Source organism: Anser brachyrhynchus, assembly GCF_964034855.1.
Source record: "Anser brachyrhynchus genome assembly, chromosome: 1".
Taxonomy (NCBI): Eukaryota; Metazoa; Chordata; class Aves; order Anseriformes; family Anatidae; genus Anser; species Anser brachyrhynchus.
In genome coordinates this window covers 146,729,276-146,754,891 of record NC_137694.1, presented here as the reverse complement: position 1 = coordinate 146,754,891, position 25,616 = coordinate 146,729,276, and the positions used below count along the sequence as shown (strand labels likewise).

The following is a 25,616-nucleotide window of genomic DNA, read 5'->3' as shown; positions in this document are numbered from 1 at the left end:
TATGATTACCTGTCAACAATACTACTTGTCATCATTAACAATTTCTTGGAAAACATTAACTATATATTGGAAAAGAACAGAATCTGACTATAGCATGTATATAGGCAATTCCTTATACCAAAGAGAAAGGCTCTGCATAAGGCTTTATATCCAGTTGCTGAAAAATAAATTCTCAATCATATGTTAATCCAATTAAGCATTAGTCCTCCTTCCCTGGTTTTGCATATATATCTTCTCTGAGAAGCAACATGGCAAAATGTGAACTTCTCACAATTTATCTCCATTATTCTTCTAAATCTAGGCATCTAGCATATCAAAATGACTACTGCTAGGTAACAGAACATGTACTGTTAGTGGAATTTTTCTTCAAAGTCATGTCAGATACCATCAACCCTGCTTAGGTTTTTCTCTCCCAGTTACTTTACCAATCAAAATTACGATGATTAGAAATACTTTGGTGTAAAAAAAACTAAACTAACCACACGGTCTGAAAGGAAGAAAACAACATCAGGTAAATCTTTCTGCCACTTATCTCACTACAAAATGGCTTCTAACTCAATGTTTTTCCATCCCAAGTTAAACACGCTTTCTATTTTCACCGCTATAGTACATGGTAACAAAATACCCCAAGCCAACAATATGTATTTCACAAATAGCAGCAGTCCCTTCTCCTCCCCTTTTCTGTTCTAAAAAAACAGCGAATGATTTTTATTCTAAGAAAAGTAACAAGGATTATTCCACACGACACTGGAATGGCTCACTAGTTTTGTGTTCATCCAGACTGTTATCAACTGATTCTTTGCCTGTATCACCTGGAAAAGCACTGTGAATAATGAGATTATTAACCCTTTTATAGGACCACACTACAGTACAATTCAGCGAAACATAACCATCTCTTACAGATGTGCCATTTCCAATTATTTGAAAGTGAAAAATGGCTAGGGGAGAGCTGTTCATGGGGGGGGAGGGGGGGAGATAAACTTTTTTTTTTTTTTTTTATCTCCACCTGCTAACAGGATTTCATGAAATGGCTGCCCTGGCACAGTCTTACTTCAAAAGAAAAATACTCATTGGCAAAACATCAGCAAGGTAAACCAGTGCAATAAACAGAAAAGCTAAACTAAATATAATAACAAAAAAATCACACCAGTAAGAAAGCAACCAGGACAATATGTAAAGCATGGATGCTGACAGCGAGAAGAGACAGACAATTCAGAAACATACTTTATATCTCTAATGAATTTAAATGACACAAATAAATGCTAATGCTAGATTAGGTTATTTATAGAGAAGCATCACGTTATTTTTTACTTGGTATTTATACTTATCTCACCTATTTTCATCATAACTTTTTTTTTTTTTTTTCAATTACTCACTTTTATCAGAGCTCCTGGCCATCTCAGTTAATGCATCAAGAGCACAAGAAAGGAGACATTTTCTGGATATAGTTAAGTGGCTTAGTACGACAGGCACACATTGGTATTGCAAAAATAACATCTTTCCTTCATCTGTTCTCAAGTCCACGCAAAGGGAACGAAATGCATGAGTCAGGTAATTCACTGAAAGATAACAGAAAACAGGGAATAAAAATTCTATAATCACAGTTCCATTAGATGATCACAAACATGTGAATATTTATCCTAAGAGTTACTGTTGCAAATATATACTAATAAAAAAAAGTTAGATGGCTGAAAATATTAATTTTATTTATTTATTTAAAGGCATACTCTGCCTATTTTTATTCCTTAAAAAAATTGTTGTGAGTGGAAAAAAAGACATGCTACAACTCACAAATTGAGCAAAATATATTTACAAACATAAAACCTTTCTAATATCTTCCTTAAGAGAGAAAAGGAAATCACAAGCTGCATAGTTTGGGACTATATTGGTTTCAACATCTGGGAAGCCTCTAATAAAGGAGTAAAAGGCTAATTCATCTGAATAAGTGCAATTACTTTCATGACAGCAACTATTCGCATTCCTTTCCATAAAAGGCTGTAGTTTAAGTTTCAGTGCATCTATGTTATATACGCATCCATTTTGGAGAGCACTAAATTATTCAGAGAATTTAGATTAAGTGAATCAATTCAATTTTCTTAATTTCATGATGTCAAATCTTCCTCAATATCTTGGAATAGCATTGATCATCCGGAGCACAGAAAATTAGGAGTAAGGCAAAAATTTATCACACAGCAAAAGTTTAATTGCAGTGCCATCTGCTGGATATTAGCATCTTGAAGGAAACAGGATATATATTTAAACTGAACATGCTGCTTTATCATCACTAGATCATTAGACACGTGGTCAGTGATGAAAATTCATACACAGTAAGTTTCAACATACATTTAATAGATTTTTTTTCCACGTTCTATAAGCTTGCAGTAAAAACCAACCATGAGAAGCTAAACTGATTCATTCTGATCAACAGCTTTCATCTGCTTACAGTTAATCTCTGCAATAAGTACTTTTTTTTGTATTGTAATTCATTTTCATCATTTTTATCAACCATTTCTAGAAATGTGAGTTTCAATTTCAGGGTAATCATCGTGCTTCACCAAAATATACTGACTGAAACTATATGATACTGAAATTGAAAATATACCGATTCTTCCCTCCAACAGCTGAAATACTGTACTTGCTTATTAATGGTGTCAGGATGGTCTTCCAGAATGTTTAAATCCTGTTTATTCTAAGCACTACCAGTATAAATACTGCACAGGTCAGTATTTTTGTCATCACTTCAACGAAAATTTTTTGTCTTTTCAGGCTCTGTTTGTTTTTAAAGAAACTCCTGCTGAGAAGAGATGCTACGGCATCCTGGAGATTGCACAAGTGGAGTAACTGTCATGAACTGAAGCAAAAGTCACTAAGAACTGTGATATCTCCAGACAAGTATGACCTTGTTTGCTTTGCCTGTTAACAAAATACATTACTATACTGCATCAGCATATAGTAGCATTTTTCAATGTTTTTCAATGTTGATAATGTTTATGGGTAGCCACTTGCAGTGACAGACTTGGTAGGAGAGGAGGGGAGACAGCAGAGAGGTAAGAGCTAGACAGACTATGAGCTTTACATCAAACTTGGACAAAGCAATGAAATTCTAGAACTCTCTGAAATTTGCTACTGATTTCAGTTTACTGAAGAGCAATTAGCTGTACCATTATATGCAGTGAAGATCTTGACAAACAAATCACTGCTAGAGTGATTGCTTGAGAGAATTACCAACATCTCTTTTCCCCTTCGTCACAAAAAACGTTGATCTCACTGACAACAATAACACATATTAAAATGACCACACAAATTATGACATGAATAATAGCAAGGTTCATACTTCCTTCCCTATATTATGCTTTATCAGGTGGTAAAATTCAAATAAAACATCCTTCACTAATAAAGCATTACAGATGCTACAGTATCATTGAACTGCTGCATTTTGTAAATTTGTTTTTCATCCAGGCACATTCCTGGAAATAAGATTTTTTAAAAAAAGGATAAAAATAAAAAGATGATAAAAAAAGACATCATAAAAACCAGAACTTACCTCGCTGAAACTTCGCTGTTTCAAGCAAAATTAAAGTTGACAGAAACCTCAAAGGCATAAAGGAGCTTGTAAAGAAAAGTACAGTTTTTGGTGTACTCTGTGTAGACTTTTCAGACCATGTTTGCAGGTTTCCCTGATGTTCTATGCCTTTGAAAATAACTTCTCCAAGTCTCTCCATTGTTGATGTCATGCTTGCATGCTGTTTCAAACAACGTGCACATTTAGTGTAAACATTAAAATACAAGAAAATCCTGTCTACTATGTATAGATATGTATGTTCCCCTAAGGATTAAATATTAAATAGCAAATGCCTTGACCATGTATTGCAATATAATCTGTACTACTTTGCGTTCCATAAGCAGTTGAACAACATTAGCACAGGGCCTTGTCAACACACACTTCACAAAAAGACAAGGTAGTCAGGACCCCTGATATGCTGACATTATTTAATTTGCCTCTGGTTCCAGAATAAAGTCAGTTCAAACTCAGCTTTAATCAACGCTGCCTACTACACTATACTCTTTTCTGAAGATGCCTGAAGCTAGATCCTACAAAAGCATTTACAGAATTAAGGTCTAAACATGAACCTTAAGAATACCGTACAGGTAAGACGTATTGGACTTTTCAACAAACTGTACAGAAATATTACTTCGGAATCAAACTTAATAACATGCTCATTTAGAATATTTTCTTATTAGCACTAGAACCACCAGCTTACAGTTCTATTCAGTTAGACACTGAGTAGAGAACAAAGAAATCAAAATTCCTTTGCTACTTTGCCACACATTGCCATCAATTTCAACAAATCTCATGCATAAAGTGAACAAAAATATATTTCTTTTCCTAGTTCACAAGTTTTGTAAGCACATAGGTAAAATATCATTCCTGAGATGCTAGACACTGCTGCAACAAAGATCACATATGTATGTAAAAATATGTTTACATACATGGTGCAAAATATAACAATGAATGTGAGAAAGTTAATTTGATGAGAATTATTTTTTCATTTGCTATGTATCTGTGGTAGGAATTTATGCTTTGCAAAGAGAGCAAAGTTTCTTTTATATATAATCCCTGAAAACATCTACTTTTCATACTCATTTATAATACAAAATATCACTCGGGAACTTACCTTATTACCAGTGTTTATCTGCCTTAGAGACCAGTAGATAAATTGAATGACAGGCATATATAGTTTAGGATCCACAAATGGCATCCACTGGAGCTGTCCAGTGACCACATGCAAAAGCTGTAAAAATACAGAATGGCAAAGTTATATGCAGTATATGAACTTACAGTATAAGCTAACCACAAGTAAAAAGCAAACAAAGAAAAACAAAACAAAACAACACTAAAGTAAAATAAACTTATTCCCAGAGTTTAACAGACTACATGTGCAAATACTCACTGTGCAGACCTGGTACAGGTAACAGAATTATATACATATACTGAATTTACATTTTACACAGGTTTACACAAAAAGTGGAAAGACATTGTGTGAGCTCAGACTCTGAAGTCTAATACCAATGGCTACAAATTTTAAATATAATGAAAAAAACACTGTAAAAGCAGATTTCCTGAACACCTCACTGATTTCCAAGCCTTGGTATCCCAAGAAAGACGGTGTTAAAAGAATTGCATGGTATCATCTTTTATAAGACATAAATTGAACTTTTAATACCTAATATCAGCACTAAAATACTTTAAATTAGATGTGTATATCTCCTTAGAAAAAAGGAATTACATACAGTATTACAGATAAAACACAAGACAAATTATCAGCTGATAAAAATGACTTAAAAGAGAAAGACAGGTGGAATCTAAAGTTCAGACTGAACAGTACACATTTCCTTAAAAATGATCTGTATGTTCCACGAATGACAAATTATCTCTTATATCTCACTGTTGGAATTAATACTGATGGACTGTCATTTTCTTTTAATTAATGTATTCAAAGCGCGTATAAAACAGGCTGACCTGTTACACTCTCAAAAATAATAAAAAGAATCTTAACATTTTAGCCTCAACAAATTCAAATGCCTTTACCTTCATACAATTTTCTGGAGTGCAGTTTTCTTTAGCACACTGAGGTTTATCATTGCCCTCTCTCTCTCCTTGTATTTCTATTTTGCTAAGGTGTTCGTTTGAGATCCAGTCCATAAGAATAGTTAAGAGGTCGTAAACTTTTGAATTCAGTAGTACCTGTAATACATCCACAACATCAGTTATTTCAGCTTTCAAGTTTATGATTTTCTAAACCACAACACCAATAGACTAAAATATATGAGTACATTAGTAATACGCAAATGCTTTATTATGTGCTTAGACAAATGTTTATGAAAGGCTTGGGAAGAATTGGGAAGAGATTTTCACATACAAAATCAATCTATTTTATAATTCTAACGAAATGCTTTAAAAAGGAAAAAGCAAATCTTTAATGATCTGTGCATGTGGAAATCCTCATTTTGACACATGTGATACACTCCTTTGCTTTATTTCATACAATCTACTTATGCTAAATTTTAACTGTGTAAGTAGCACCGTTAGAAGAATAAAGACTTCATGACATTGTCATTCTGTCCCTCTACTACAACTGTACAGAAAAACTCTGTGAAAGGTATCCAGAGGTTCCTGAAGACAGGCTGCACAAACAGCTCTTTAAAACCTTCACAGGTCTTCTTGTATCTACCTTCAGACAACTGTTCTTCTCTTCACTCAGAATTATAACTACTGATGCTGCTCATATATCACTTGCGACTAAAGTACGCTAAAACCTACGTACACAGAGAAATATGTTGGCTATATAGAGACAGTACAGTTTTAAGGCATCTGATATAGATCAAGTAGAATGGCGTGAATATCTCTCTTTCTCATTTCAGTTTAGCCTCTAGCGGGAGAAAGTCATTACCAGTCGGGAAATGTTGGCAGAGTACTAGCAGAGGACTTGCTACTGACTGGAATAACATGGAGACAGAAAGTATTTCATTAAGTGATGCAAGAAGGTATTTTAAGGAAAACAAGGTGATCCTTTTGGAACTATATATGAACACTGCATTTATCCTTTCCCACATTAAAGACCATTTCCCCAAAGTATAACAGCAGTACAATCATCTCTGGCTTATCAAATTAAAATTTGTTATCTGACTTCTCTAACTACATTTCAGCTGGTTTTATTCATAAAGGACAGTGTTGTACTGTAGCAGTAACCAGAATAAGTTTAAGATTTGCTCTGACACAGCAGAAGAAAACAGTTACAGTGCAGGCAGAATATAATTTTAATTCATAGTTGAGAGATAACATGAGAGGAAGAAGAAAACAGCTAAATAAGCAAAAAACATATACATACACAATATAAAATTCAAAAGACATTTTTAGCAACATACTTTATTCTTTCAGTTGACTGTTTCTCCCAATATAGTGTCTACCTATTCCTACTGTAATTAACTCACTAAAAAAAATCAATAAAAATTATTTTATTTTTCTAATTTCTAGCATTTTCTAATTTCTAGCAGATACATAACGTTCTACTGCCTAAAGTCTTTCACACAGATCTTTCACCTTGCCCAGTCCTTACCTTATCACTTTCTGATGCTCCTGTCTCATTTTCCTCCTTAACAGGTTTAGGTTGGCACACCACTCCTCCTGAATCATTGGACTTCTGTGCCATTACCAATGCATGCTTCTGCTACAATAAAATGTAACAATTATATTTCACCTGTTAACTATAAAGGAAGAAGGTACCTGGAAGAAGAAACCTTACCTGTAAATCATTTAACTGAGCTTGCATGCTTCTTGCTCGATTATCTAACTTCTTGTTCTGTTCGTTCGCGTCACTTAACTGAAAGAATCAAAAACCATTCAAATAGCTGTAGATTCAAAACTCACTTTTTGACTTAACCATCACATTGAAATCATTTGATGTGATTGCTAAAAGTTCAATTTTTTTCTTCTCAGCATGGACAGTGATAGAAACAAAATCACTGTCCACTTCCTCAACAAATCACGGGATGGCCGAGGTGGGAAGGGACCTCTGGAGACCATCTGGTCCAACCATCTTGTTTAAACGGGGCCACCCAGAGCAGGCTGCCCAGGACCACGTCCAAGCAGCTTGTGAAGATCTTCAAGGACGGGGACTCCTCAACCTCTCCAGGCAACCTCTGCCTGGATAAATAAAATAGTCGTGGCTCTTTGTTGACTTGCGGCCCAACCTTTCCGCTTACAGGGGAAGAATAAGCACAATACCTCTTTAGGGATATAGGCACTACGTATTTGATTACTTCTCATAAAGAAATGACACAAAAAACGGAGTGCATGTTTCAAGAATGGTCTAATGGCCTTGGAAAGAGAGAGGGTGAAAGTTTTCTTCTCGCAAGAATGACACTGTCACTGACCATGCTCTGTGAGAAAAGAATACGAGGCAAACTATAACCTCCATTTAAATATAAGTAACGTACTCTATGGATACAACAAACATCCCGATCATCATGTAAGTCCTCTGTGAATACTTCAGTTTGCACAAAAGAGAAGGACAAAGATTTTACTGAGACTAGGAAGCAGATGATTTTCATCAGACTCAAGAGCATCAGAACTGCAATTCACTGAAGGAGCAATGGTCAAAAGAGTTTACGTAGCAATTTGCCTGTCAGCATTTAGGTCAGATTTAAGTCAAGTGAGAAGAAAACTTTAACTCTGTATTATTGTGAACCACTGTCTCAGCGTGTCTTTAAGAACAGAGAAAATATTCCTTTAATTAACACTTTCAAAAATAACTGAAGATACTGAGTAATCATGGAATTAGAAATACACATACTACTTTTTATTTAATAGAATCAGCAGAGCAATTCAGCACAGGGTGGCTTCCATTATAAAATACTTTCTCTCTATCCAATCTCAGTTTGCTTCAAAGGATATGGTTAGTCTTTCCTAAAATCACCTGTTGCTACAGGGTCAGAGGACTAACTCTAATTTCTTTAATACTGGAAAAGATCTGAGAGACTAAATTTCACGTGCTAGAAAATGAAGCAGAAAGTAATTACAACCATTCACACAATTCTTGTCTTACAGAAACAAAATCAGCAATTTTGCAAACAACTTGTTCAAACGTTTAAAATTGTTGACTGTAACTTCTAAAGCTACTAATAACAGGAAATAATTAATCTTGCCTGTTTTTTTAGGGAATCATTCTCATCCATCACAGACTTAAATGATGACTTCAGTTTACTATTTTCCTCAGCCACTCCTCTCAAGGTTTCTTTCATTTGGTTCATTTCGGTATCAGGTTGCTATAGAAATATCAAATGTTAAAGCATGATTAACAAGAGCGTATTTTAGAAATATCAAATGTTAAAGCATGATTAACAAGAGCGTATTTTAGAAATAATTCTCAACTAAGTTCCATTTTACTGTTAAAATAATAGGACAAACTTCCAAAGATCAAATTTGTAATTCTGCATGGTCCAATCTGCACATACAACCAGTAGTGAAGAAAGCAACATCCACACCACGTATTAAGAAGAAATAGAAAGAAAATGGGAGCCACGGCGTACAGCCTATGGATCTTATTTTTTTCCAGAAAATACCTAGATCTTCTCAATTGTACATTCCTCAGTTAAGTCACATGTGGGAAAGAACTGTGAATGAAAACAAATGTCAAAGCTTTTGTTTACACTTAGCTTTTCTTCTTAGCATCCATTTTAACCACAAACATGCCCAATTCTCTCTTTCTTGAATCTTTCAAATATTCTAACCATTCACTGCTGATAGTTAAGACGCTTTAGTTCACCTGTACTTAAACACCTGTCCTGCAATGTCCAGGAATGTATCCAATACTTGTTACATTTCATTGAATTGGAAAAAAAAAAACCCTTGTGAAACTCAACATAGTTATCTTTTAATATAATATTTTATAACAATTTAATAATATAATTTAATACCAGGACATACCATTAAATTATAAGCAAAAACAGACAAAAAACAGCAACAAAGGAAAACTGAAATGACAATTACTTGTAACAGTCAAAAACCTGTACGTCTTGAAAAAGAAACCAAGGAATGTGTCTTTTCTCCCCCTCACTGGAAATTTGTAATATAATTAAATATATGCCAGCAGATTCTGAAAAAAAAACACAACACTGAGGCTTTGAAGCTGAGTATAAAACAAATGTTTTCAGAAAATAACGTTCCTTTTCTCAGAAACTGTGAGAAACTTCTATGTGAAAATAGCGCTTTGTTCAGAAGTGCTGTCTTTTGCACTAACAATTCAGCCATCCACTACATTTTCTTAAGCCTCGCTCTCAGACTGTTATCATGCTGCAAAAAGGACTTTAGTGGTAAATATAGAAACGATCTCATCGACAAACAAAAATGCTACAGATAGGCTCCAAGCGGACTGCTCAACTACTTCCATTGAAAAGGCCGAACCTTTAGAGTTAACCAAGCCTAGGAAAGGCTTGCTCAGCTTGGGATGGAGCAGGAGCAAGGTGGCTTGAAACTGACCATAAACTTTCAAAACAGTCAGGGACAGCAGAATTACAAGTGAAAGGTTTTGCGAGAAAAAATTTGAGTTAAGATTCTCAATTTCTCCAAACTACGTTACACAATGCTTTATAAGGCTTGCATATTCGGGGTTTGACAATAATTTCACAGTGCTTCAGGGATTTGGCAATAATTTCACAGGCCACTGGGTTGCTGTAGGTGGTGCCAGGATGTCTAAACCATCCAATTCCATTATTAAATCGGGTACCATCCATATCATAATCAACTGTATCACTTCATTCCTGCCAAATGTTTGTCTAGTCTGTTCTGAAGACCTGCAAATACTGGAAGCACCAGTCTTACTGATCTCTCTGACCCAGTGGTTGACTGCTTTTGTTTTAATCTAGTTTTTCCTCATACTTACCCTGCCACTACTTCTATCACAGACATGGAAAAAAAAAAGATTAGTTTCTTTCTCTTTGTGGCAGCCTTTTATGTAGCCAAAGATTGGCATGTTCACGTGTCCCTGCATTTGTTCATCACCCTGTACGTGTACACATGATATTTCTGTTCAAATGCAATACTGCACACTCTTGCCTCTGAAGCATTGCGCTTTTCTCAGACCTACTACCTCTTCAATTTGTCAAGATCAATTTTAATCCTAACCTTCTTTTTCAGCATGCTTGAAATTCTCCCTCGCTTGCTATTCGCTTCAAGTTTAACAAGCGTGCTCTTTCTCACCATCACACTTCTCACTGAAAACACCCAATACTGGACCCAAAAGAGACTATTCCAGAATCTACTATGTACATTCCTTCAGCTGTGAAACACTGTCTCACTACACCTTACCACCAACCTTATTTCAGCTGTCATACTTTTCTAATATGATTATGAAAACGCCACGTAAAACTGTACCAGAAACAATACAGCAAAGTCTAGACATACATATAACTAGTACTCCTCTACTAGCCATGCCTGTTACCTTGTCCTAATGGAAATCACACTGATTTGACAATTTAGGATTAACACAAGCTCGTTGCCATTTACTGCAGTGTTTTTGGCATGGCACTTCGCATGGTTTGTTCATAGCTTGCCAGGACATATATTTATTTATTTAGCTGAGAACCAACATTAAGTTGATGGCTGTGTAACTCTTTCCCATTTGAAAAGAACGGCATCAGATTTTTCTAGTTGACTCCACTTGACCTCCACAAGTTTTTACAGATAACCACTAACTGCTCCTGGCTTTTCAACACTTCTCTAACCTGTGTGACACTTTTAAAGCCACTTGTGTTTTTTCTAAAGACATCTTTAAAATCACTTTTATGGATTTGAACCATCTATCTTAACACATTCCTTCCCTATTGAAAGTTGAGGTCCTGCTCCCCTGACACCTTTCTCCCTTTTTTTCCTGTATCTACATACTCCCTCAATGGCTTGTGCATCCTCCCTCAATGGCTTAATGATCTGTGCATGTGGAAATCCTCATTTTGATACATGTGATACACTCCTTTGCTTTATTTCATACAATCTACTTATGCTAAATTTTAACTGTGTAAGTAGCACCGTTAGAAGAATAAAGACTTCATGACATTGTCATTCTGTCCCTCTACTACAACTGTACAGAAAAACTCTGTGAAAGGTATCCAGAGGTTCCTGAAGACAGGCTGCACAAACAGCTCTTTAAAACCTTCACAGGTCTTCTTGTATCTACCTTCAGACAACTGTTCTTCTCTTCACTCAGAATTATAACTACTGATGCTGCTCATATATCACTTGCGACTAAAGTACGCTAAAACCTACGTACACAGAGAAATATGTTGGCTATATAGAGACAGTACAGTTTTAAGGCATCTGATATAGATCAAGTAGAATGGCGTGAATATCTCTCTTTCTCATTTCAGTTTAGCCTCTAGCGGGAGAAAGTCATTACCAGTCGGGAAATGTTGGCAGAGTGCTAGCAGAGGACTTGCTACTGACTGGAATAACATGGAGACAGAAAGTATTTCATTAAGTGATGCAAGAAGGTATTTTAAGGAAAACAAGGTGATCCTTTTGGAACTATATATGAACACTGCATTTATTCTTTCCCACATTAAAGACCATTTCCCCAAAGTATAACAGCAGTACAATCATCTCTGGCTTATAAAATTAAAATTTGTTATCTGACTTCTCTAACTACATTTCAGCTGGTTTTATTCATAAAGGACAGTGTTGTAATGTAGCAGTAACCAGAATAAGTTTAAGATTTGCTCTGACACAGCAGAAGAAAACAGTTACAGTGCAGGCAGAATATAATATTAATTCATAGTTGAGAGATAACATGAGAGGAAGAAGAAAACAGCTAAATAAGCAAAAAACATATACATACACAATATAAAATTCAAAAGACATTTTTAGCAACATACTCTATTCTTTCAGTTGACTATCTGTGTCTCCCAATATAGTGTCTACCTATTCCTACTGTAATTAACTCACTAAAAAAATCAATAAAAATTATTTTATTTTTCTAATTTCTAGCATTTTCTAATTTCTAGCAGATACATAACGTTCTACTGCCTAAAGTCTTTCAAACAGATCTTTCACCTTGCCCAGTCCTTACCTTATCACTTTCTGATGCTCCTGTCTCATTTTTCTCCTTACGACGTTTACGTGAGCGCAACCCTTCTCCCGAATCATTGGACTTCTGTGTCATTACCAATGCATGCTTCTGCTACAATAAAACATAACAATGAATTATATTTCACTTGTTAACTATAAAGGAAGAAGGTACCTGGAAGAAGAAACCTTACCTGTAAATCATTTAACTGAGCTTGCATGCTTCTTGCTCGATCATCTAACTTCTTGTTCTGTTCGTTCGCGTCACTTAACTGAAAGAATCAAAAACCATTCAAATAGCTGTAGATTCAAAACTCACTTTTTGACTTAACCATCACATTGAAATCATTTGATGTGATTGCTAAATGATTAAAAATTCAATTTTTTTCTTCTCAGCACGGACAGTGATAGAAACAAAATCACTGTCCACTTCCTCAACAAATCACGGGATGGCCGAGGTGGGAAGGGACCTCTGGAGACCATCTGGTCCAACCATCTTGTTTAAACAGGGCCACCCAGAGCAGGCTGCCCAGGACCACGTCCAGGCAGCTTGTGAAGATCTTCAAGGACGGGGACTCCTCAACCTCTCCAGGCAACCTCTGCCTGGATAAATAAAATAGTCGTGGCTCTTTGTTGACTTGCGGCCCAACCTTTCCGCTTACAGGGGAAGAATAAGCACAATACCTCTTTAGGGATATAGGCACTACGTATTTGATTACTTCTCATTAAGAAATGACACAAAAAATGGAGTGCATGTTTCAAGAACGGTCTAATGGCCTTGGAAATAAAGAGGGTGAAAGTTTTCTTCTCGCAAGAATGACACTGTCACTGACCATGCTCTGTGAGAAAAGAATACGAGGCAAACTATAACCTCCATTTAAATATAAGTAACGTACTCTATGGATACAACAAACATCCCGATCATCATGTAAGTCCTCTGTGAATACTTCAGTTTGCACAAAAGAGAAGGACAAAGATTTTACTGAGACTAGGAAGCAGATGATTTTCATCAGACTCAAGAGCATCAGAACTGCAATTCACTGAAGAAGCAATGGTCAAAAGAGTTTACGTAGCAATTTGCCTGTCAGCATTTAGGTCAGATTTAAGTCAAGTGAGAAGAAAACTTTAACTCTGTATTATTGTGAACCACTGTCTCAGCGTGTCCTTAAGAACAGAGAAAATATTCCTTTAATTAACACTTTCAAAAATAACTGAAGATACTGAGTAATCATGGAATTAGAAATACACATACTACTTTTTATTTAATAGAATCAGCAGAGCAATTCAGCACAGGGTGGCTTCCATTATAAAATACTTTCTCTCTATCCAATCTCAGTTTGCTTCAAAGGATATGGTTAGTCTTTCCTAAAATCACCTGTTGCTACAGGGTCAGAGGACTAACTCTAATTTCTTTAATACTGGAAAAGATCTGAGAGACTAAATTTCACGTGCTAGAAAATGAAGCAGAAAGTAATTACAACCATTCACACAATTCTTGTCTTACAGAAACAAAATCAGCAATTTTGCAAACAACTTGTTCAAACGTTTAAAATTGTTGACTGTAACTTCTAAAGCTACTAATAACAGGAAATAATTAATCTTGCCTGTTTTTTTAGGGAATCATTCTCATCCATCACAGACTTAAATGATGACTTCAGTTTACTATTTTCCTCAGCCACTCCTCTCAAGGTTTCTTTCATTCGGTTCATTTCTGTCATATATAGCTATAGAAATATCAAATGTTAAAGCATGATTAACAAGAGCGTATTTTAGAAATAATTCTCAACTAAGTTCCATTTTACTGTTAAAATAATAGGACAAACTTCCAAAGATCAAATTTGTAATTCTGCATGGTCCAATCTGCACATACAACCAGTAGTGAAGAAAGCAACATCCACACCACGTATTAAGAAGAAATAGAAAGAAAACGGGAGCCATGGTGTACAGCCTATGGATCTTATTTTTTTCCAGAAAATACCTAGATCTTCTCAATTGTACATTCCTCAGTTAAGTCACATGTGGGAAAGAACTGTGAATGAAAACAAGTGTCAAAGCTTTTGTTTACACTTAGCTTTTCTTCTTAGCATCCATTTTAACCACAAACATGCCCAATTCTCTCTTTCTTGAATCTTTCAAATATTCTAACCATTCACTGCTGATAGTTAAGACGCTTTAGTTCACCTGTACTTAAACACCTTTCCTGCAATGTCCAGGAATGTATCCAATACTTGTTACATTTCATTGAATTGGAAAAAAAAAACCCTTGTGAAACTCAACATAGTTATCTTTTAATATAATATTTTATAACATAATTTAATAATATAATTTAATACCAGGACATACCATTAAATTATAAGCAAAAACAGACAAAAAACAGCAACAAAGGAAAACTGAAATGACAATTACTTGTAACAGTCAAAAACCTGTATGTCTTGAAAAAGAAACCAAGGAATGTGTCTTTTCTCCCCCTCACTGGAAATTTGTAATATAATTAAATATATGCCAGCAGATTCTGAAAAAAAAACAACACTGAGGCTTTGAAGCTGAGTATAAAACAAATGTTTTCAGAAAATAACGTTCCTTTTCTCAGAAACTGTGAGAATCTTCTATGTGAAAATAGCGCCTTGTTCAGAAGTGCTGTCTTTTGCACTAACAATTCAGCCATCCACTACATTTTCTTAAGCCTTGCTCTCAGACTGTTATCATGCTGCAAAAAGGACTTTAGTGGTAAATATAGAAACGATCTCATCAACAAAGAAAAATGCTACAGATAGGCTCCAAGCGGACAGCTCAACTACTTCCATTGAAAAGGCCGAACCTTTAGAGTTAACCAAGCCTAGGAAAGGCTTGCTCAGCTTGGGATGGAGCAGGAGCAAGGTGACTTGAAACTGACCATAAACTTTCAAAACAGTCAGGGACAGCAGAATAACAAGTGAAAGGTTTTGCGAGAAAAAATTTGAATTAAGATTCTCAATTTCTCCAAACAACATTACACAATGCTTTATAAGGCTTGCATAACTATAACGGAAGAAGGTACCTGTAAGGAGAAACCTTACCTTTAAATTATCTAACTGCGCTTGCATGCTTCTTGCTCCAACATCTAACTTCTTGTTCTGTTCGTTCGCGTCACTTAACTGAAAGAATCAAAAACCATTCAAATAGCTGTAGATTCAAAACTCACTTTTTGACTTAACCATCACATTGAAATCATTTGATGTGATTGCTAAAAGTTCAATTTTTTTCTTCTCAGCATGGACAGTGATAGAAACAAAATCACTGTCCACTTCCTCAACAAATCACGGGACGGCCGAGGTGGGAAGGGACCTCTGGAGACCATCTGGTCCAACCATCTTGTTTAAACGGGGCCACCCAGAGCAGGCTGCCCAGGACCACGTCCAGGCAGCTTGTGAAGATCTTCAAGGACGGGGACTCCTCAACCTCTCCAGGCAATCTCTGCCTGGATAAATAAAATAGTCGTGGCTCTTTGTTGACTTGCGGCCCAACCTTTCCGCTTACAGGGGAAGAATAAGCACAATACCTCTTTAGGGATATAGGCACTACGTATTTGATTACTTCTCATAAAGAAATGACACAAAAAATGGAGTGCATGTTTCAAGAATGGTCTAATGGCCTTGGAAATAGAGAGGGTGAAAGTTTTCTTCTCGCAAGAATGACACTGTCACTGACCATGCTCTGTGAGAAAAGAATACGAGGCAAACTATAACCTCCATTTAAATATAAGTAACGTACTCTATGGATACAACAAACATCCCGATCATCATGTAAGTCCTCTGTGAATACTTCAGTTTGCACAAAAGAGAAGGACAAAGATTTTACTGAGACTAGGAAGCAGATGATTTTCATCAGACTCAAGAGCATCAGAACTGCAATTCACTGAAGGAGCAATGGTCAAAAGAGTTTACGTAGCAATTTGCCTGTCAGCATTTAGGTCAGATTTAAGTCAAGTGAGAAGAAAACTTTAACTCTGTATTATTGTGAACCACTGTCTCAGCGTGTCTTTAAGAACAGAGAAAATATTCCTTTAATTAACACTTTCAAAAATAACTGAAGATACTGAGTAATCATGGAATTAGACATACACACGCTACTTTTTATTTAATAGAATCAGCAGAGCAATTCAGCACAGGGTGGCTTCCATTATAAAATACTTTCTCTCTATCCAATCTCAGTTTGCTTCAGAGGATATGGTTAGTCTTTCCTAAAATCACCTGTTGCTACAGGGTCAGAGGACTAACTCTAATTTCTTTAATACTGGAAAAGATCTGAGAGACTAAATTTCACGTGCTAGAAAATGAAGCAGAAAGTAATTACAACCATTCACACAATTCTTGTCTTACAGAAACAAAATCAGCAATTTTGCAAACAACTTGTTCAAACGTTTAAAATTGTTGACTGTAACTTCTAAAGCTACTAATAACAGGAAATAATTAATCTTGCCTGTTTTTTTAGGGAATCATTCTCCACCATCACAAAGGTAAATGATGACTTCAGTCTACTATTTTCCTGAGCCACTCCTCTCAAGGCGTCTCTCATTCGGTTCATTTCTGTCCTATAAAGCTATAGAAATATCAAATGTTAAAGCATGATTAACAAGAGTGTATTTTAGAAATAATTCTCAGCTAAGTTCCATTTTACTGTTAAAATAATAGGACAAACTTCCAAAGATCAAATTTGTAATTCTGCATGGTCCAATCTGCACATACAACCAGTAGTGAAGAAAGCAACATCCACACCACGTATTAAGAAGAAATAGAAAGAAAATGGGAGCCACGGCGTACAGCCTATGGATCTTATTTTTTTCCAGAAAATACCTAGATCTTCTCAATTGTACATTCCTCAGTTAAGTCACATGTGGGAAAGAACTGTGAATGAAAACAAATGTCAAAGCTTTTGTTTACACTTAGCTTTTCTTCTTAGCATCCATTTTAACCACAAACATGCCCAATTCTCTCTTTCTTGAATCTTTCAAATATTCTAACCATTCACTGCTGATAGTTAAGACGCTTTAGTTCACCTGTACTTAAACACCTGTCCTGCAATGTCCAGGAATGTATCCAATACTTGTTACATTTCATTGAATTGGAAAAAAAAAAACCTTGTGAAACTCAACATAGTTATCTTTTAATATAATATTTTATAACATAATTTAATAATATAATTTAATACCAGGACATACCATTAAATTATAAGCAAAAACAGACAAAAAACAGCAACAAAGGAAAACTGAAATGACAATTACTTGTAACAGTCAAAAACCTGTGCGTCTTGAAAAAGAAACCAAGGAATGTGTCTTTTCTCCCCCTCACTGGAAATTTGTAATATAATTAAATATATGCCAGCAGATTCTGAAAAAAAAACAACACTGAGGCTTTGAAGCTGAGTATAAAACAAATGTTTTCAGAAAATAACGTTCCTTTTCTCAGAAACTGTGAGAAACTTCTATGTGAAAATAGCGCTTTGTTCAGAAGTGCTGTCTTTTGCACTAACAATTCAGCCATCCACTACATTTTCTTAAGCCTCGCTCTCAGACTGTTATCATGCTGCAAAAAGGACTTTAGTGGTAAATATAGAAACGATCTCATCGACAAACAAAAATGCTACAGATAGGCTCCAAGCGGACTGCTCAACTACTTCCATTGAAAAGGCCGAACCTTTAGAGTTAACCAAGCCTAGGAAAGGCTTGCTCAGCTTGGGATGGAGCAGGAGCAAGGTGGCTTGAAACTGACCATAAACTTTCAAAACAGTCAGGGACAGCAGAATTACAAGTGAAAGGTTTTGCGAGAAAAAATTTGAATTAAGATTCTCAATTTCTCCAAACTACGTTACACAATGCTTTATAAGGCTTGCATATTCGGGGTTTGACAATAATTTCACAGTGCTTCAGGGATTTGGCAATAATTTCACAGGCCACTGGGTTGCTGTAGGTGGTGCCAGGATGTCTAAACCATCCAATTCCATTATTAAATCGGGTACCATCCATATCATAATCAACTGTATCACTTCATTCCTCCTCATTCCACCTCATTCACAATCCTTACCTTAGCACTTTTTGATATTGCTGTCTGTTTTTCCTCGTTACGACGTTTACGTTGGGACACCACTCCTCCTGAATCATTGGACATCTGTGCCATTACCAATGCATGCTTCTGCTACAATAAAATGTAACAATGAATTATATTTCACTTGTTAACTATAAAGGAAGAAGGTACCTGGAAGAAGAAACCTTACCTGTAAATCATTTAACTGAGCTTGCATGCTTCTTGCATGATCTTCTAACTTCTTGTTGTATTCGTACATGCCTCTTAACTGAAAGAATCAAAAACCATTCAAATAGCTGTAGATTCAAAACTCACTTTTTGACTTAACCATCACATTGAAATCATTTGATGTGATTGCTAAATGATTAAAAGTTCAATTTTTTTCTTCTCAGCACGGACAGTGATAGAAACAAAATCACTGTCCACTTCCTCAACAAATCACGGGATGGCCGAGGTGGGAAGGGACCTCTGGAGACCATCTGGTCCAACCATCTTGTTTAAACGGGGCCACCCAGAGCAGGCTGCCCAGGACCACGTCCAGGCAGCTTGTGAAGATCTTCAAGGACGGGGACTCCTCAACCTCTCCAGGCAACCTCTGCCTGGATAAATAAAATAGTCGTGGCTCTTTGTTGACTTGCGGCCCAACCTTTCCGCTTACAGGGGAAGAATAAGCACAATACCTCTTTAGGGATATAGGCACTACGTATTTGATTACTTCTCATTAAGAAATGACACAAAAATGGAGTGCATGTTTCAAGAATGGTCTAATGGCCTTGGAAATAGAGAGGGTGAAAGTTTTCTTCTTGCAAGAATGACACTGTCACTGACCATGCTCTGTGAGAAAAGAATACGAGGCAAACTATAACCTCCATTTAAATATAAGTAACGTACTCTATGGATACAACAAACATCCCGATCATCATGTAAGTCCTCTGTGAATACTTCAGTTTGCACAAAAGAGAAGGACAAAGATTTTACTGAGACTAGGAAGCAGATGATTTTCATCAGACTCAAGAGCATCAGAACTGCAATTCACTGAAGGAGCAATGGTCAAAAGAGTTTACGTAGCAATTTGCCTGTCAGCATTTAGGTCAGATTTAAGTCAAGTGAGAAGAAAACTTTAACTCTGTATTATTGTGAACCACTGTCTCAGCGTGTCTTTAAGAACAGAGAAAATATTCCTTTAATTAACACTTTCAAAAATAACTGAAGATACTGAGTAATCATGGAATTAGACATACACACGCTACTTTTTATTTAATAGAATCAGCAGAGCAATTCAGCACAGGGTGGCTTCCATTATAAAATACTTTCTCTCTATCCAATCTTAGTTTGCTTCAGAGGATATGGTTAGTCTTTCCTAAAATCACCTGTTGCTACAGGGTCAGAGGACTAACTCTAATTTCTTTAATACTGGAAAAGATCTGAGAGACTAAATTTCACGTGCTAGAAAATGAAGCAGAAAGTAATTACAACCATTCACACAATTCTTGTCTTACAGAAACAAAATCAGCAATTTTGCAAACAACTTGTTCAAACGTTTAAAATTGTTGACTGTAACTTCTAAAGCTACTAATAACAGGAAATAATTAATCTTGCCTGATTTTTTAGGAAATCATTCTCCACCATCACACAGGTAAATGATGACTTCAGTCTACTATTTTCCTGAGCCACTCCTCTCAAGGCGTCTCTCATTCGGTTCATTTCTGTCCTATAAAGCTATAGAAATATCAAATGTTAAAGCATGATTAACAAGAGCGTATTTTAGAAATAATTCTCAGCTAAGTTCCATTTTACTGTTAAAATAATAGGACAAACTTCCAATGATCAAATTTGTAATTCTGCATGGTCCAATCTGCACATACAACCAGTAGTGAAGAAAGCAACATCCACACCACGTATTAAGAAGAAATAGAAAGAAAATGGGAGCCACGGCGTACAGCCTATGGATCTTATTTTTTTCCAGAAAATACCTAGATCTTCTCAATTGTACATTCCCCAGTTAAGTCACATGTGGGAAAGAACTGTGAATGAAAACAAATGTCAAAGCTTTTGTTTACACTTAGCTTTTCTTCTTAGCATCCATTTTAACCACAAACATGCCCAATTCTCTCTTTCTTGAATCTTTCAAATATTCTAACCATTCACTGCTGATAGTTAAGACGCTTTAGTTCACCTGTACTTAAACACCTGTCCTGCAATGTCCAGGAATGTATCCAATACTTGTTACATTTCATTGAATTGGAAAAAAAAAAACCCTTGTGAAACTCAACATAGTTATCTTTTAATATAATATTTTATATTATAATAATATAATTTAATACCAGGACATACCATTAAATTATAAGCAAAAACAGACAAAAAACAGCAACAAAGGAAAACTGAAATGACAATTACTTGTAACAGTCAAACACCTGTGCGTCTTGAAAAAGAAACCAAGGAATGTGTCTTTTCTCCCCCTCACTGGGAATTTATAATATAATTAAATATATGCCAGCAGATTCTGAAAAAAAGCAACACTGAGGCTTTGAAGCTGAGTATAAAACAAATGTTTTCAGAAAATAACGTTCCTTTTCTCAGAAACTGTGAGAAACTTCTATGTGAAAATAGCGCCTTGTTCAGAAGTGCTGTCTTTTGCACTAACAATTCAGCCATCCACTACATTTTCTTAAGCCTCGCTCTCAGACTGTTATCATGCTGCAAAAAGGACTTTAGTGGTAAATATAGAAACGATCTCATCGACAAACAAAAATGCTACAGATAGGCTCCAAGCGGAGTGCTCAACTACTTCCATTGAAAAGGCCGAACCTTTAGAGTTAACCAAGCCTAGGAAAGGCTTGCTCAGCTTGGGATGGAGCAGGAGCAAGGTGGCTTGAAACTGACCATAAACTTTCAAAACAGTCAGGGACAGCAGAATTACAAGTGAAAGGTTTTGCGAGAAAAAATTTGAATTAAGATTCTCAATTTCTCCAAACTACGTTACACAATGCTTTATAAGGCTTGCATATTCGGGGTTTGACAATAATTTCACAGTGCTTCAGGGATTTGGCAATAATTTCACAGGCCACTGGGTTGCTGTAGGTGGTGCCAGGATGTCTAAACCATCCAATTCCATTATTAAATCGGGTACCATCCATATCATAATCAACTGTATCACTTCATTCCTGCCAAATGTTTGTCTAGTCTGTTCTGAAGACCTGCAAATACTGGAAGCACCAGTCTTACTGATCTCTCTGACCCAGTGGTTGACTGCTTTTGTTTTAATCTAGTTTTTCCTCATACTTACCCTGCCACTACTTCTATCACAGACATGGAAAAAAAAAAGATTACTTTCTTTCTCTTTGTGGCAGCCTTTTATGTAGCCAAAGATTGGCATGTTCACGTGTCCCTGCATTTGTTCATCACCCTGTACGTGTACACATGATATTTCTGTTCAAATGCAATACTGCACACTCTTGCCTCTGAAGCATTGCGCTTTTCTCAGACCTACTACCTCTTCAATTTGTCAAGATCAATTTTAATCCTAACCTTCTTTTTCAGCATGCTTGAAATTCTCCCTCGCTTGCTATTCGCTTCAAGTTTAACAAGCGTGCTCTTTCTCACCATCACACTTCTCACTGAAAACACCCAATACTGGACCCAAAAGAGACTATTCCAGAATCTACTATGTACATTCCTTCAGCTGTGAAACACTGTCTCACTACACCTTACCACCAACCTTACTTCAGCTGTCATACTTTTCTAATATGATTATGAAAACGCCACGTAAAACTGTACCAGAAACAATACAGCAAAGTCTAGACATACATATAACTAGTACTCCTCTACTAGCCATGCCTGTTACCTTGTCCTAATGGAAATCACACTGATTTGACAATTTAGGATTAACACAAGCTCGTTGCCATTTACTGCAGTGTTTTTGGCATGGCACTTCGCATGGTTTGTTCATAGCTTGCCAGGACATATATTTATTTATTTAGCTGAGAACCAACATTAAGTTGATGGCTGTGTAACTCTTTCCCATTTGAAAAGAACGGCATCAGATTTTTCTAGTTGACTCCACTTGACCTCCACAAGTTTTTACAGATAACCACTAACTGCTCCTGGCTTTTCAACACTTCTCTAACCTGTGTGACACTTTTAAAGCCACTTGTGTTTTTTCTAAAGACATCTTTAAAATCACTTTTATGGATTTGAACCATCTATCTTAACACATTCCTTCCCTATTGAAAGTTGAGGTCCTGCTCCCCTGACACCTTTCTCCCTTTTTTTCCTGTATCTACATACTCCCTCAATGGCTTGTGCATCCTCCCTCAATGGCTTAATGATCTGTGCATGTGGAAATCCTCATTTTGATACATGTGATACACTCCTTTGCTTTATTTCATACAATCTACTTATGCTAAATTTTAACTGTGTAAGTAGCACCGTTAGAAGAATAAAGACTTCATGACATTGTCATTCTGTCCCTCTACTACAACTGTACAGAAAAACTCTGTGAAAGGTATCCAGAGGTTCCTGAAGACAGGCTGCACAAACAGCTCTTTAAAACCTTCACAGGTCTTCTTGTATCTACCTTCAGACAACTGTTCTTCTCTTCACTCAGAATTATAACTACTGATGCTGCTCATATATCGCTTGCGACTAAAGTACGCTAAAACCTACGTACACAGAGAAATATGTTGGCTATATAGAGACAGTACAGTTTTAAGGCATCTGATATAGATCAAGTAGAATGGTGTGAATATCTCTCTTTCTCATTTCAGTTTAGCCTCTAGCGGGAGAAAGTCATTACCAGTCGGGAAATGTTGGCAGAGTACTAGCAGAGGACTTGCTACTGACTGGAATAACATGGAGACAGAAAGTATTTCATTAAGTGATGCAAGAAGGTATTTTAAGGAAAACAAGGTGATCCTTTTGGAACTATATATGAACACTGCATTTATTCTTTCCCACATTAAAGACCATTTCCCCAAAGTATAACAGCAGTACAATCATCTCTGGCTTATCAAATTAAAATTTGTTATCTGACTTCTCTAACTACATTTCAGCTGGTTTTATTCATAAAGGACAGTGTTGTACTGTAGCAGTAACCAGAATAAGTTTAAGATTTGCTCTGACACAGCAGAAGAAAACAGTTACAGTGCAGGCAGAATATAATTTTAATTCATAGTTGAGAGATAACATGAGAGGAAGAAGAAAACAGCTAAATAAGCAAAAAACATATACATACACAATATAAAATTCAAAAGACATTTTTAGCAACATACTTTATTCTTTCAGTTGACTATCTGTGTCTCCCAATATAGTGTCTACCTATTCCTACTGTAATTAACTCACTAAAAAAAAATCAATAAAAATTTTATTTTTCTAATTTCTAGCATTTTCTAATTTCTAGCAGATACATAACGTTCTACTGCCTAAAGTCTTTCAAACAGATCTTTCACCTTGCCCAATTCTTACCTTAGCACTTTTTGATATTGCTGTCTCTTTTTCCTCGTTACCACGTTTACGTTGGTACACCACTCCTCCTGACACATTGGACATCTGTGCCATTACCAATGCATGCTTCTGCTACAATAAAATGTAACAATGAATTATATTTCACTTGTTAACTATAAAGGAAGAAGGTACCTGGAAGAAGAAACCTTACCTGTAAATCATTTAACTGAGCTTGCATGCTTCTTGCATGATCTTCTAACTTCTTGTTGTATTCGTACATGCCACTTAACTGAAAGAATCAAAAACCATTCAAATAGCTGTAGATTCAAAACTCACTTTTTGACTTAACCATCACATTGAAATCATTTGATGTGATTGCTAAATGATTAAAAGTTCAATTTTTTTCTTCTCAGCATGGACAGTGATAGAAACAAAATCACTGTCCACTTCCTCAACAAATCACGGGATGGCCGAGGTGGGAAGGGACCTCTGGAGACCATCTGGTCCAACCATCTTGTTTAAACGGGGCCACCCAGAGCAGGCTGCCCAGGACCACGTCCAGGCAGCTTGTGAAGATCTTCAAGGACGGGGACTCCTCAACCTCTCCAGGCAATCTCTGCCTGGATAAATAAAATAGTCGTGGCTCTTTGTTGACTTGCGGCCCAACCTTTCCGCTTACAGGGGAAGAATAAGCACAATACCTCTTTAGGGATATAGGCACTACGTATTTGATTACTTCTCATAAAGAAATGACACAAAAAATGGAGTGCATGTTTCAAGAATGGTCTAATGGCCTTGGAAAGAGAGAGGGTGAAAGTTTTCTTCTCGCAAGAATGACACTGTCACAGACCATGCTCTGTGAGAAAAGAATACGAGGCAAACTATAACCTCCATTTAAATATAAGTAACGTACTCTATGGATACAACAAACATCCCGATCATCATGTAAGTCCTCTGTGAATACTTCAGTTTGCACAAAAGAGAAGGACAAAGATTTTACTGAGACTAGGAAGCAGATGATTTTCATCAGACTCAAGAGCATCAGAACTGCAATTCACTGAAGGAGCAATGGTCAAAAGAGTTTACGTAGCAATTTGCCTGTCAGCATTTAGGTCAGATTTAAGTCAAGTGAGAAGAAAACTTTAACTCTGTATTATTGTGAACCACTGTCTCAGCGTGTCTTTAAGAACAGAGAAAATATTCCTTTAATTAACACTTTCAAAAATAACTGAAGATACTAAGTAATCATGGAATTAGAAATACACATACTACTTTTTATTTAATAGAATCAGCAGAGCAATTCAGCACAGGGTAGCTTCCATTATAAAATACTTTCTCTCTATCCAATCTCAGTTTGCTTCAAAGGATATGGTTAGTCTTTCCTAAAATCACCTGTTGCTACAGGGTCAGGGGACTAACTCTAATTTCTTTAATACTGGAAAAGATCTGAGAGACTAAATTTCACGTGCTAGAAAATGAAGCAGAAAGTAATTACAACC

General features: G+C 36.2%; 1 protein-coding gene across 1 annotated transcript in view; it reads right to left on the bottom strand.

Annotated features, from left to right (window-relative positions):
* Positions 1–25,616, bottom strand: part of CCDC138 (coiled-coil domain containing 138) — a 55,026-nt gene that overhangs the window by 4,162 nt on the left and 25,248 nt on the right. Inside the window, exons 19-35 of the mRNA XM_080573412.1 lie at positions 24,329–24,406; positions 24,139–24,249; positions 20,275–20,394; positions 18,866–18,943; positions 18,676–18,786; positions 17,075–17,194; positions 15,673–15,750; positions 14,221–14,340; positions 12,811–12,888; positions 12,621–12,731; positions 8,707–8,826; positions 7,305–7,382; positions 7,119–7,229; positions 5,591–5,746; positions 4,677–4,793; positions 3,545–3,743; positions 1,377–1,559 (exon numbers count right to left, since the gene is read on the bottom strand). Of these exons, the coding sequence (XP_080429538.1) occupies positions 1,377–1,559; positions 3,545–3,743; positions 4,677–4,793; positions 5,591–5,746; positions 7,119–7,229; positions 7,305–7,382; positions 8,707–8,826; positions 12,621–12,731; positions 12,811–12,888; positions 14,221–14,340; positions 15,673–15,750; positions 17,075–17,194; positions 18,676–18,786; positions 18,866–18,943; positions 20,275–20,394; positions 24,139–24,249; positions 24,329–24,406 (1,969 nt within the window). The remainder of the gene's footprint in view (positions 1–1,376; positions 1,560–3,544; positions 3,744–4,676; positions 4,794–5,590; positions 5,747–7,118; positions 7,230–7,304; positions 7,383–8,706; positions 8,827–12,620; positions 12,732–12,810; positions 12,889–14,220; positions 14,341–15,672; positions 15,751–17,074; positions 17,195–18,675; positions 18,787–18,865; positions 18,944–20,274; positions 20,395–24,138; positions 24,250–24,328; positions 24,407–25,616) is intronic.